This window comes from Microcaecilia unicolor, chromosome 8, assembly GCF_901765095.1.
Source record: "Microcaecilia unicolor chromosome 8, aMicUni1.1, whole genome shotgun sequence".
Classification (NCBI taxonomy): Eukaryota; Metazoa; Chordata; class Amphibia; order Gymnophiona; family Siphonopidae; genus Microcaecilia; species Microcaecilia unicolor.
The window spans coordinates 245,103,044-245,117,921 of NC_044038.1; the positions used below are offsets into that span (position 1 = coordinate 245,103,044).

The window sequence follows — 14,878 nt, forward strand, 5'->3', positions numbered from 1 at the left end:
GAGTTAATCACCTGCGCCCTCCTCTGCACTCAGTGGTGCCTGCGTGGAATCTCAACCTGGTGCTAAGAGTCTTGCAGAAGCCGCCTTTTGAACCCTTGTCTAGGGCATCTCTGAAAGACCTGACGTTGAAAGCAGTCTTTTTGGTGGCCATCACTTCAGCCAGAAGAGTTTCCGAGCTCCAGGCGCTCTCATGTCGAGAGCCATTTCTGCAGTTCACTGAGGCAGGAGTGACTATTCGCACAGTGCCTTCCTTCCTGCCCAAGATTGTTTCTCGCTTCCATGTGAATCAGCAGCTCTGTCTCCCTTCCTTTCGTAGGGAGGACTACCCAGAGGAGTACTCTGCTCTTAAATATCTGGATGTGAGACGAGTCATCATCAGATACTTGGAAGTGACCAATGATTTCCGGAAATCGGATCATCTGTTTGTCCTGTTTGCAGGTCCTCGTAAGGGTCTGCAGGCTGCTAAGCCTACAGTGGCAAGATGGGTCAAGGAAGCCATTGCAGCGGCGTATGTGGCCGCGGGGAAGGTGCCGCCTATCCAGCTGAAGGCTCACTCCACAAGAGCTCAGGCGGCCTCGATGGCAGAGGCCGGATCCGTCTCCTTGGAAGAGATATGCAAGGCGGCAACTTGGGCTTCGGCTCATACATTCTCCAAGCATTACCGTTTGACTGTGGCTGCACGGGCGGAGGCCCGGTTTGGAGCTTCAGTGTTGAGGTCAGGGATTTCAATGTCCCGCCCTGGGTGAGTACTGCTTCGGTACATCCCACCAGTCTATGGATTGATCAGCTTGATGATATGGAAGGTAAAATTATGTATAATCATACCTGATCATTTTCTTTCCATTAATCATAGCTGATCAATCCATAGCCCCTCCCAGATATCTGTACTGTTTTTGTTCTGGTTGCATTTCAGGTTCAAGTTTAGTCTTCAGTTACTTCAGAAAGACTTCGTGTTCAAGTTTTTTCACTTGGATTCTTCAAGAGTTAAGACGAGTTTGTGTTACAGTGAGCTGCTGCATTCCTCTCCCCTCCGTTTTTCGGGGCTGGATTGAGACCTAAATTCTGCCGGCGCTCCCTCCAGCTTCGTGCGGCTGTAGGGCAGCTTTGTACCCCTCCCGCTTCGGCGGTGTTAGGGTCAGTCAGCTCCTCCCGCGGTTGCGGTTGCAGGATAAGCCAGATCCCCCCGCATCGGCGGGTGTGGTGTCCCTCCCCCGCTCCGCGGGGATGAGCTGGACGGATTCCCCTCCCCCACTTGTGTGGGGATGAGCTGGGTTAATTCCCCTCCCCCGTTTCGGCGGTGGTGAGCTGGGCAGAGTGTCCCTTCGTGGGTGTAATTCTCTAAGTGCTGAGTCCTGCGGATGGAGCTTTGATATCGACATACTGAGGAGTTTCCGGCAGCACATGACCACATATAGGGAGGCAAAAGTTTGCTCTCTATCTCCACCTGCTGGTAGATGGACACAACCCACCAGTCTATGGATTGATCAGCTATGATTAATGGAAAGAAAATTATCAGGTATGATTATACATAATTTTACCTTAAGGTAATGTTAGGATTCCACCATGATCGATCAATTGTTCTGCCAACATTTTTCACAAAACCTCATGCCCATCTTGGCAAAAGCATACTGCATACTTTGGACTGCAGGAGAGCCTTGGCCTTCTATTTGGAGTGGACTAAAGCCCATAGATGAGTCCACCCATGTTTTCTTTCTTTTGACCCTAACAGGATGGGTGGAATTCATAAATACACATTATCCAGTTGGCTAGCTGATTGATCTCCTTCACATGCCCAGGCTGGGCTGCCTCTGAGGGTTATGTCAAGGCTCATAGCTTCAGAGCCATGGCTGCCTTGGCAGCCTATCTGAGATCAGCCTCCATAGAGGAGATTTGCAAAGCTTCAATGTGGTCATATGTCCTAGAGGCTGACTGAAATTTGTTTTTGGTTGCAGTGCCAAAACCAGCCCAAAATCCTTTTTCTGCCTAGTTTTGTCCAGAAGGTTAGGTTATTTGAATTTTCAGCCATGTTTTTCGATTTTGGTGAAAAATACTGCTATTACTCATCATTTTTATAGCGCTACTAATCATACGCAGAGCTGTATACTGAACGTATAGGAGATAGTCCCTGCTCGACAGAGCTTACAATGTAATCAAGACAGAAAATGGCCATGTGTCTTCAGGGGATACTGAAAATTTATGTATTGTCCTGTTTGCCTCCTTCTCTACCCCCCTCCCAAAGCAGGAGTTGCCCCTCCCCCTGCCAAGTGCCTCTTCCCCCTTCCACCTGTAGGCCCCCCAGGGCCTATCTTATAATTCCTGATGGTCTAGGGGTGTATTTGGGGCAGGAGTGGTGCCCAGTTAATACTGCAATGAACTATGGGCCTACTGTTCGTATTTTTTTTTTTTTTTTTTGCTGCAGTTATGATCTTGCACAGTAGTTTATATTGTAAATAGAGTGTCCCAAATAAATGCTTTTGATACAAAACAATTTTAGCAGGAATTAGCCTCTCTGTGGAGTTATCATATCAGCTGTCACTTCGAGTGTGGCGCTGAGTCAGCCACTGTAAAAACACCATAGTTTTTAGCTTTCATTAGCCATGGTCCATGTTTGTGGAGGCTATTCTGCTTGGGAGTAAAATAGTCTTTCATTATTTAAATTACTGTATTCTGTCTTAGTGTGGGTTTAGCAGAGGGATGCAGCAAGCTCTGACAATCCCAAGTGGCCCTCATTGATTCACATTCACACAACCAAACTTGTTTCGGTTTTGACCTCAAATCTGTCCGCACATTCACATCGAGGAGTAGCCTAGTGGTTAGTGCAGTGGACTTTGATCCTGGGGAACTGAGTTCGATTCCCACTGCAGCTCCTTGTGACTCTGGGCAAGTCACATAACCCTTCATTGCCCCTGGTACAAAATAAGTACCTGAATATATGTAAACCACTTTGAATGTAGTTGCAATTCTCCGAGGACAAGCATTGTGCTTGTTCTCACGATTGGGTGATGTCCACGGCAGCCCCAGGAATGGAAATCTTCCTAGCAACAAAAAGTTTGCTAGAGCCTTCGAGCGCGCGGGCGCGGCCATCTTCCCGCCCATCACGTGAGAGTCCCGCTTCAGTTCTTTTTTTCTCTGCGGTAGAGTGACTGCTTGCAGTCTCTCTCCGTGAGCCCTGAAAGAGCCTTCGCTTATTTTTCAGTTTTTGTGTCCTTTTCCCTCGTTTTCTTTTCATTTAAGTTGTTTCTCTTAAATATAGAAAAAAAAGCCCCCTTATTTCTTAGTTTTAGGTCCTAAGTTTTCTTTCGCTTCCGAAGCGGCCCTCTTAGGCCGTGCGTACGCGTTTTTCTCTTTTTTGTGCCTTTGTTTTTGGCACAATTGAGAATTTTTATTTTGCCACCGCTGTTTTTCTGTCCAGGTCATCGAGGATGCCCAGCGGCTTCAAGAAGTGTACTTGGTGCAACCGGGCTATCTCGGGTACTGACTCCCCACACGTGGTGTCTTCAGTGCCTTGGGCCCGACCATCGCCCAGGCACATGTAAGTTGTGTCTTAGCTTGAAAAAGCAGACACAGGTGTCGAGACAAGCTCTTCGGGATCGTCTTTTTGGAGCTTCGCCCGGTTCTTCAGCGTCGACATTGGACCCGCGGTCGGCGGCGTAGATATCAGCACCGGAGATGGCATCGACATCAGGAGCACAGGTAATGGCTGTCCGGACACCACATGCTGGGAGCAGTGAGCCATCGAGTGGGTCTCCACCTATCTCAAAGACTCCTGCTGGATAGGCCCACCGGGACCGACCACTCTCGGACCCGACCCTGAGGGGCCTGTGGAATCCACGTCCTTGTTGTACCAAGGAGTATCGACATGCTTCGAGCAAAGGTCTCCTTCTAGACACGGTACCGGGAGCTCCGGGGCATCGTGAAGAGCCGACGCCGGGAGGAGCGCTCACCCTCCATTCAGGTGGTGTCGGTGCATCGGTCTTCGGACAGCCCGGTACCGCCTCCTCGTCCCTAGGGCAGATTCTGGCTCAGTCCTCCTGCCCGGACCCCGCAGCCTTGCTCGACAGCAACTCTGAACGAGCGCATCCGAGCCATTCTTCCAGGTTTGCTAGAAGGGTTGCTGCGTCAGCCTTGTTCCGGTGCTGGGGGGTGCTTGCGCCTTCGGCACCGTTGATGGAAGCGGCAGCTGGCTTCGGCCCTGTGATGAGGTCCCCGACGCCGGTGCTGCTTGTGACATCGGCGTCAGCTGCCACCCAGGTCGACTTCCCTCGACATCGATGGAGAGCTTCATCGCCGGCGGCATGGGAGTCGACTTCTCGGCATCGCCTCGGGGACATGGTTCCTCGGCATCGAGACAGTCCTGGTTTCGGACTTCAGTTCAGGAACTCTTGTCCAATACTGAGGAGGATGCCTCGTGGGATGAGGAGAATATCCCAGATACTTTTCTTCCGAGGAGTCTTGTGGTTCTTCCCTCTGATCCTACTCCTTCACCAGAAAGAAAGCTTTCTCTCCCAGCAAAGCAAGGGACGGGCTTTTGATTGGCTCAAGCTGAGTATATCCGCTATCAAAGTGTCTGTGACGGACAATCTACCAGTCGAGGGAGGTTAAAATTTTTTCACCAAAGGTGGCCTCTTGTAACTTCCGATCAGTGTGTTCTCCAAATAGTCCGGTTAGGATACTCCATCAATTTGATCTCCAAAGCTCCAAATTGCCCACCGGGAGCTCAGTCCTTCAGCTTCCAGCACAGGGCAGGTACTTACAGAGGAACTCTCCGCCCTTCTCATTGCCAATGCGGTCGAGCCCGTTCCACCAGGGCATGAAGGGCTGGGATTCTATTCCAGGTACTTCCTTGTGCAAAAGAAAACAGGGGGGATGTGTCCCATCCTAGACCTAAGGGCCCTGAACAAATACCTGGTCCGAGAAAAGTTCAGGATGGTTTCCCTGGGCCCCCTTCTCCCCATGATTCAGCAAAACGATTAGCTATGCTCTCTGGACTTAAAGGATGCTTATACAGACATCCGATACTTCCAGCTCACAGGAAGTATCTTCGATTCCGCCTGGGAGGACAGCACTTCCAGTATTGTGTGCTGCCCTTTGGTCTCGCGTCTGTGCCCAGGGTGTTTACAAAATGCCTGGCAGTAGTTGCAGCGTCGCTATGCAGACTGGGAATGCATGTGTTCCCTTATGTCGATGATTGGCTGGTGAAGAACACCTCGGAGGCAGCAGCTCTACAGTCCATGCAGATGACTATTCAACTCCTGGAGCTACTCGGGTTTGTAATAAATTACCCCAAGTCCCATCTTCTCTTGTTCAAAGACAGGAATTTATTGGAGCTCTGCGGATTCACAGGACGGCTCGCACCTATCTCCCTGAGATGAGAACAGACAATCTTTCTGTCGCTAGTTTCCGTGGCCAGAGCGTCTCAGCGGATAAACAGCTCGGCAGATGTTGAGACTTCTGGGCCATATGGCCTCCACAGTTCATTTGACACCCATGGCCCGTCTTCACATTAGACCTGCTCAATGGACCCTAGCTTCCAGTGGTATCAAGCAGCAGGGAATCTAGAGGATGCGATCCAGCTGTCCAACCGAATTTCACAATTCCTTCAATGGTGGACAATTCGATCCAATTTGACCTTGGAACGTCCCTTTCAAATTCCTCAGCCTCAAAAAGTGCTGATAATGGATACATCCCTTCTGGGGTGTGGATCGCATGTAGATGGGCTTCACATCAAGGAGCTTGGTCCCTCCAGGAATCAGATCTTCAGATCAATCTCCTGAGTTGCGAGCGCGTCTGGAATTCTCTAAAGGCTTTCAGAGATCGGCTGTCCAATCAAATTATTCAAATTCAGACAGACAATCAGGTTGCCATGTACTACATCAACAAGCAGGGGGCACCCGGATCGCGCCCCCGTGTCAGGAAGCTGTTCAGATGTTGCTTATAAGTACATAAGTAATGCCACACTGGGAAAAGACCAAGGGTCCATCGAGCCCAGCATCCTGTCCATGAAACAGCCAATCCAGGCCAAGGGCACCTGGCAAGCTTCCCAAACGTACAAACATTCTATATATGTTATTCCTGGAATTGTGGATTTTTCCCAAGTCCATTTAGTAGCGGTATATGGACTTGTCCTTTAGGAAACCGTCTAACCCCTTTTTAAACTCTGCTAAGCTAACCGTCTTCACCACGTTCACCGGCAACGAATTCCAGAGTTTAATTACGCGTTGGGTGAAGAAAACTTTTCTCTGATTTGTTTTAAATTTACTACACTGTAGTTTCATCGCATGCCCCCTAGTCCTAGTATTTTTGGAAAGCGTGAACAGACGCTTCACATCCACCTGTTCCACTCCACTCATTATTTTATATACCTCTATCATGTCTCCCCTCAGCCGTCTCTTCTCCAAGCTGAAAAGCCCTAGCCTCCTTAGTCTTTCTTCATAGGGAAGTCGTCCCATCCCCGCTATCATTTTAGTCGCCCTTCGCTGCACCTTTTCCAATTCCACTATATCTTTGGGCTCGCCGTCACGGCAAGTTTCTCCAAGCCACATATCTGGCAGTCGTAAAGAACAGTCTGGCCGACAGATTGAGCAGGATGCAACCTCACGAGTGGTCGCTCAACTCGGGCATAGTGCGCAAGATCTTCCAAGCGTGGGGCACCCCCTTGGTGGATCTTTTCACCACTCAGATCAATCACAAAGTCCCTCAGTTCTGTTCCAGGCTTCAGGCCCACAGCAGACTAGCATCAGATTCTTTTCTCCTTCATTGGGAGAAGGCCCTTCTGTATGCATATCATCCCATACCTCTGGACGGTGAAGACTTACTGGGAAACTCAGGCAAGACCTGCGGAACCATGATTGTGGCTTAGCCTTCTGTTTTGGGCCACGTACAGATTTGGTTCCCTCTTCTTTTGGAGTTCTCCTCCGATGAACCGTGGAGATTGGAGTGTTTTCCAACCCTCATTATTCAGAACGAGGGGGCACTTCTGCATCCCAGCCTCCAGTCTCTGGATGTTGAGAGCGTAGACTTCGCCTCCATGGGTCTCTCTCCCGAGTCTTACTTGCTTCCAGAAAAGATTCCACGAAGAGGTGTTACTCTTTTAAATGGAGGAGGTTTGCCATCTGGTGTGACCAGCAAGGCCCTAGATCCTCGCTCTTGTCCTACACAGACCCTGCTTGAATACCTTCTACACCTTCAGAGTCTGGTCTCAGACCAACTCCGTAAGAGTCACCTTAGTGCGAGTTAGTGTTTTCATTATCGTGTAAAGAGTAAGCCTATCTCTGGACAACCTTTAGTTGTTCACTTCATGAGAGGTTTGCTTTTGTCAAAGCCCCCTGTGAAACCTCCACCGTGTCATGGGATTTCAATGTAGTCCTCACCCAGCTGATGAAACCTCCTTTTGAGCCTCTGAATTCCTGCCATCTGAAATACTTGACTCAGCTCGTAGGGTCAGTGAGCGTCAAGCCTTGGTAGTACATGCTTTCTTATCTCAAGTTTCATCACAACAGAGTAGTCCTCCGCACTGTGAAGAGCAAAGAAACTACAAGCCCCAGAAGGCAGTGCAGCACCAGAAAGATTCAGAACCAAGGAACTACAAAGCCCAGAAGGCAGGGCAACGTCAGAGAAGCCAGGAGCTCAGAAACTACAAGCCCCAGAAGGCAGTGCAGCACCAGCAGACAGATCAGGTGAAGGGAGAAGAATCTATGCAAGGGAGGGAGGAGCTGGGGTGTGGATTGGGAGATGGAATCAGATGGGGGAAGGGGAGGAGCCCCTAGACCGGGAGGAGGGGAGGAGAGAATGGAACTGGAGGAGGAGGAAAGGACGGGGAGGAATGAGGAGGAAAATGGAAGTGCTGGTGGAGGGCTCTTAAAGTGAGTGTATGAACTGAACTGGAGAGTGAATGAGCCTTGGTGAATTGACCCGGTGGGTGGATGTCAGGGTGGTTTGTGGGCTGACAAATGGAGGGAGGTGGGTTCATTAGGTCTAAGAGTGAGAAAGTGACTTAGACCATATTGCCATTGATTGACTGTTTAATTTCATTTCTAAGATGAACTGTGTTTGAAGGCAATGCTAAACTAAACTGTGTTTGAAAGCAGTGCTAAAACTGAATTGAGGAGGAAAACATTGCTAACTGAACTGAATTGTGAGCAGTGCTCATTAGCTGTGGGAAAGAGCAGTGCTACTAAGTACTGGATTAGAAGCAGTGCTGGAGAAAACCATATTGAAAGCAGGGCCAAAGTGAACTGTGTGGAAAGCAGGCCCAAGCCGAACTGTATTGCAAGCAGGGCTTCAATGAACTGTGTTTAAAAGTGGAGCTACACTGAGGAGAGGGAAAGGCCTGTGAAGCCTTAAAGCAGAGTAAATGTACTCAGGAGATAATAAAGCACTTCTGGTGATTTGCCTGTTGTCCGGAGACCCTGATTGCAGACTGTCGACTCGGGAGTGAAGGGCGTGCTTGGTAAAGAAAGGAAGAGACTGAGAAAGAGTGGTGCGGATCTGGCGGCTGAGCATGACAGCACTCACCCTAAGTTCCTTCCGAAGGTGGTGTCGGAGTTCCGTCTGAACCAGTCAATTGTCTTGCCAACATTTTTTCCGTGTCCTCATACTCGCCCTGCTGAACATCCGTTGCATATATTGGACTTTAAGAGATCATTGGCCTTTTATGTGGAACGGACAAGCCCCTTCAGACAGTTCGCCCAAATGTTTGTTTCTTTCGATCCCAACAGAAGGGGAGTTGCTGTTGGGAAACGCATCATTTCTAATTGGCTAGCAGATTGCATTTCCTTCACTTATGCCGAAGCTAGGCTGACTCTTGAGGGTCATGTCACGACTCATAGTGTTAGAGCCATGGCAGCGTCAATGGCCCACTTGAAGTCAGCCACTATTGAAGAGATTTGCAAGGCTGCAACGTGGTCATCAGTCCACACATTCACATCTCACTACTGCCTCCAGCAGGATAGCCGATGCGACAGTCGGTTTGGTCAGTCGGTTCTGCGGAATCTGTTCGGGGTTTAGAATCCAATTCCACCCCACTAGGCTCATTTTTTTTCTGTTCCAGGCTGCACTCTCAGTTAGATGTTCTACTTCGTAAGTCAATCCTTGTTATGTCCTCGCCGTTGCGAGGCTCAATTGACCTTCTTTGTTGTTTTGAGTGAGCCTGGGTGCTAGGGATACCCCCAATCGTGAGAAGAAGCAGCCTGCTTGTCCTTGGAGAAAGCAAAGATACATACCTGTAGCAGGTATTTCTCCAAGGACAGCAGGCGACTGACTGTTCTCACAAACCCGCCCGCCTCCCCTTTGGAGTTGTCCTTTTTCTTTGTTATTGCTTTTATTTATACTGAAGCAGGACTCTCACGCGACGGGCAGGAAGATGGCCCGCACATGCACGGTGTTAGCGTGCCTGCGCGCTAACGGCTCTACCAAACGTTTTGTTCCTGGGGGCTGCCGTGGACGTCACCCAATCGTGAGAACATCAGCCTGCTGTCCTCGGAGAATACCTGCTACAGGTATGTATCTTCGCTAAACCTCAGAAAGGCGGTATATCAAGTCCCATTTCCCTTACTGTTGTCTCAAGCAGAATTCTGGTGTGCTTAACAGTTTGGACAGTCCTTCAGCATTTACTTGGTGTCTAGAATTCAAATCGTCCAGGCTGTTCCCCCCTTCCCCCTTAAAAAAAAATTACCTACTGTTCTTGGGCCTTACAGGCTTCTTTCCCCTGTTTTTTTCTTTTAGGACAGCCTGTTAGCATTGGGATTCCCACATGTGAAATTTGCTGTCCTGTTTGTCCTCAAAGAATTTTAGTTATTCAGCTGTAGCAGATGTTCTCTGAGGGCAGCAGGACACACATTCTCACATAATCTATCTTCCTTAGGAGTTGAATTCTGTAGGATATTACATTAGACTGCCCTGGCACTGTGTGATGACAGCAACCGGGAAGGTGTTCGGCGTGTGCAGTAGAGGCTACTAAAGACATCATATCTACTTGTGAGAATGTTGTCCTGCTTTCCTTGGAGAACATCTTCTACAGATGAGTAACATTGTTTATTCATGTTCGTGCTAACATCTAGAGGTGGGCATTATTCCAACCCTAGGGCTAGTGTAATTGATTGTGCCTTAAATCAAGGAACATTTTTGGCCAGTTTAAGCTACTTTTCCTTTATAAAATACCCTTTAAAAGCACCCTTAATTTGCGCTTATAATATGTGCCTTATAAATTATCCTCATTACAGTCGTGTGGGCATGATATTATCAAAATCAACAAATTTTTAAGGAAATGATAATTAGCAATCAGGTTATGTGATGACACTGTTTCTCGTTTCTACAGATTTTGCTGTTAACAGGTTTAAAACTAGCTGAGATTCTGTATTATAAAATTTTGGAGACAATAATGGTACAAGAGACACGAAGACTTCATGGAAAAGATATGACCGTAAGTATAAACAGTAATCGGAAAAGCATAAATGAAAGAGCAGTATTCTGAAAACTGGGATTCAAATCTCACTTGTTTATTGTATCAGAACAGTCCAGATGTGCGTGTTTATGCAATCAGTTAATTTCTTTTCTTCTTTTATATTGGAGTTCTTTTCCATTTGTTTTCAATCATATTTATATTCTGTTGTAAACCACTGTGATCTGTTAGGGCTGGGTGGTATATCAAGTTTTAATAAACTAAACTTCCCTGCTGGCAGATGGCAACAGAGAGCTAGTTTTTCAGTGACATCACTAATAGTTATTTTATTTAAACACTTGTAGCTTGCACAATCTACTTTTCTTGGCTGGTGTGACTGAATCGTGTGCCTCTATTTCTCTAAGTACCTGGAGGTCCAGCTTGGGTCTGGGGTGGTCCAGGGTTGGGCGGTGGAAACGCAGTGGTGTGGCTGCCTGTGTCCGGAGGCAGGAGTTGAGCAAGATGGGGCATTAGGCTGGCTGGAAGGCTGCCATGGGTGCCGCTATGTTATGAAAAAGGTGTGTGTGTGGATATGAAGAGGTGGGGAAAGGTACATCTGCATATTAAGCGGCTGGATGACCAGTCAGGTGGAGAGTTGCCTGTGAGGGCTGATTCTGTGCATGTGTGGTTTGACAGCGAACGTACGGAATTATTGAGGTTCAGGCCTGCATTGGAACTGGCCCGTTTTGGAGGAGCCGCGGCAGTATTGGGGGGGTTTGGGGGTTGGCTGTGGGGTGGCCGAAGATGTTGGTGAGAGCTCTGTAGAACCTCCCTGAATATGTTTGGGTGAAGTTGTGGTGTGACCCAGGTTGGCTGGGTGCACATGCGCGCATTGAAGGCACATGAGGCAGCAGCGTTGGGTGCTGATAGCTGCCGTCTCGAAGGCAGAGCTAATCAGCGGAAGGTGGATGGATGCAACTTCAGATGGGAAGTTTGTTGCAAGAAATGTCCCTGGCAAGGTAAAGGGAATTGGTGAAATAGTTGTTGAGAAATTTTGTTTTAAGTTAAAATTGATTTAATGCATGAAAGAGAGGTTTTTGATACAGTACAGCGTGAGCCAAGTCCGTACTGTCAGAACTCTCAGGTCCCAGGAGAGTTCTAAACTACTGAATTGAGCAGTTGGGTGGGCAGCGCTGTGAAAGAAAGATTAGTATCTCAGGGGCATAGTCAGACCTCGAGGTGGGAGGGGGTCAAAGCCGAAGGTAAGGGGGCACATTTTGGCTGCCGCCCCTCCTCCACTGCCTTGCCGCCCACCGCCTCACTAAAAGGAGCGTGCCTGATATGAGAGGAAGAGAGAGCAGGGCAGGCAATGCGGCGGCGCCGTAGATCAGCTCTGGACGAAGTCTTCAGTTGGCGGGGGTTGGGGACCCTTGTCAGACAGCCAGGTGCCCAGAATGAATTTGGAGTAGCCCAGGCTCCCGTGGCCCCACCTAACTACGTCACTGGCATATCTGCATGCTGTGTGAGAAAAACATGCTTTAAGTACAACTTGGTCTGTAGAAGTAGAGAATTGCATTTTACATTTTTGAAGCCCACAAGGTGTGTGTGTGTTTGTGCCTTTTGGGAAATGTCAGGTGCAGGGTGGCAAGAGCTTAACCATGGAGTATATTTATTCATTTATTTGCTGCATTTGTATCCCACATTTTCCAGGCTCAATGTGGCTTACATTTTGCCGCAATGATAATCGTCATTAATGGAATGAGATGAACAGAGTATTATTACAATATGGATATATGGGATTGGTTTGTCTAGTCTAGGCAGGGTATCTAATTACTTCATTGATTTTTGGGGAAAGCTAGATAGGAAAAAGAAACTGTGTCTTTTTAAAATGTTATTTGTACTGACCTAGTTAGGGCTTAGAATCTGGAGTTTGTTAAGCTAGGGTACCGAAGATTGTCAAAGCTGGCCAACGTATCCTGATATAAAGAATTGGATTAAATGATGAGGTATTTGTGCCTGTAAAGAGGGAAGAGAGAGGGAGACGAAAAAACATACTTACCTGTTTGAGATCCTGTGCTAAAGGTTCTGTATATTCTGAAAAATAAGAAGTGACAACAAAGAGTCAAGTTCTTGATGAAAGCTAAGTTAGCCAAACAAATGAAAAAGGATAAAAAAAAAAATAGTTATTCAACTGTATGCACTTATCTGAAAGTTGTGTTGAGGTCTCTTGGTCTTGAACCCTGTAATTAGAAAAATAGAAATAACGGTTTCTGTTGAAAATTTGAAAGGTTTAACAATTTAATCTCTGATTATATATACTGGAGAAATAAATGTTACCAATGTTAATGTTTAATTTCCTGGTGGATGTCAAATTTGTTCTGGGAATCCTTACCCTTTGGTCACAACTCCTTAACATCAGTTGCTGTTATTGGTTCAGCAATACTGATGTGCAAACTGAGGATACCATCGCTATAGAATTATTCCTCCTATGCTGAACCATAGTAGAAAGAAAAAAAACGAGTAAGTAGCAGTATTCAAATGTCTAACTACTTGGATACCAGGTTCTTTCTGGTCGAAACCATTCTTACCGTCTCTCTTTCCTTGCATTTATTCTGCTTGGCAGTGTTAGTAAAGCATTTGTACCCCGCGCTTTCCCACTCATGGCAGGCTCAATGCGGCTTACATGGGGCAATGGAGGGTTAAGTGACTTGCCCAGAGTCACAAGAGCTGCCTGTGCCTGAAGTGGGAATCGAACTCAGTTCCCCAGGACCAAAGTCCAGCACCCTAACCACTAGGCCACTCCTCCACTCCAACAATGAGGAAATATTTTGGAAGTGAGCTTCAGCAGGAGAGCCTGCTAAAGCAGATGTTTCCTAGCTGGGGAAGGGCCATAAAGGTATAGTGCTGAAGGATTGGATGATGGGACTCATCAGATCCAGTTGCAGATTAGTGCTGTCTACTCATTTTTTCTAGGGTGAGAGAGGGATACCCTGAAGTGCACAAATGGCCCTAGACGATGTTGACACACCAACTAGATTCTGCCACTGATGGCTGAGCAGCAGAGGCAGTGGGGGCCTTTACGTGATAACTGCCATTTTAGAACTGGAGCATGAATTCTGCAGGAAACAAAACACATAAGTACATAAGTATTGCCAAAGAATAAAATTACAGAGCATAGTCAAAAGCATGGATTAATGAGACAAAGCCAACATGGATTTAGTGAAGGGAAATCTTTCCTCACCAATCCACTATATTTCTTTGAAGGGGTGAACAAACATGTGGATAAAGGTGAGCCGGTGGATATGGAGTGGCATAATTGAACGGGGCGCCCAAGTTTTCCTGAGGACGTCCTCGCAGGACATCCCCATGAAGAGGCGTGGAAACCCGTATTATCGAAACAAGATGGGCGGCCATCTTTCGTTTTGATAATACAGTCAGGGACGCCCAAATCTCAACATGATGGTCGTCCCCGATTTTCAGCAATAATGGAAACTGAGGACGCCCATCTCAGAAACAACCAAATCCAAGCCATGTGGTCGTGGGAGGAACCAGCATTTGTAGTGCACTGGTCCCCCTCACATGCCAGGACACCAACCAGGCACCCTAGGGGGCAGTACTTTTCTCCCATCTCCTTTTCCTCCTCATTCCGTGACAGGGGATTCCCTGTCACAGTACTGAGGACTTGCTGTCTAAGGACTCAGATAAGTTCCACTCTCTGTGGCCATACCTGGATTTTCAGCAGCATTGAGATATTGCCTCTGAAAATCTTTCCTGACAACTTCAGCATTATCTGGGTAGTGCTGGGCTGGTCCAGGGTTACTCAGTTAACAGTAATAGTCAGTCTTCTAACTGGGTAACTAATAGGATATCTGGGCACCAGACTGAGTTCGATTCCCACTTCAGGCACAGGCAGCTCCAGTAAAGTAAAACAGGAACTAGATGCACTTAAAGCAGCATCTAGGACCGCACAATATCATACTGCACAGAATCATACCAAATTATCAACACTACCACAAAGGATAAAACCACCTAAAAATAGATGGATCACTGTAGGCTCAGGCAGACTTCGTTATGTGACAAGAAAACATCCGACCTCACAAGTGTTACCACTACAAAATTCTTTTACTCCATTACAGCACTGTGATGTTCTTGAAAACAGAACGGAAGCCAAAGAAAAAATAATAAAAGTGGAACAAAAAGATATGAAGGTACCCAAAGAGAAAAGAAACCCCCAAATCACTATTGTTGAAACGCATACCAGGAAATGTAGATGGAAAGCGATGACCACAAATGTTCGCAGTCTAAGCAATAAAGTTCATGACCTTCAGGCCCTGATGTTGGAGGCAGACTTGGATGTTGTTGCAATCACAGAGACGTGGCTAAATGGTTCCCATGAATGGGATGCAAACATACCAGGCTATAATCTATTTAGGAAGGATAGAGAGGGTAGTAAAGGTGGCGGAGTAGCTCTGTATGTGAGGAATGATATCACTGCGACTG

At 47.4% G+C, this 14,878-nt stretch overlaps 1 protein-coding gene across 1 annotated transcript in view; it reads left to right on the forward strand.

Annotated features, from left to right (window-relative positions):
* Window positions 1–14,878, forward strand: part of RBL1 (RB transcriptional corepressor like 1) — a 389,513-nt gene that overhangs the window by 165,371 nt on the left and 209,264 nt on the right. The window contains 2 exon segments of the mRNA XM_030211607.1: window positions 10,316–10,332; window positions 10,334–10,420. Coding sequence (XP_030067467.1) covers window positions 10,316–10,332; window positions 10,334–10,420 — 104 coding nt within the window.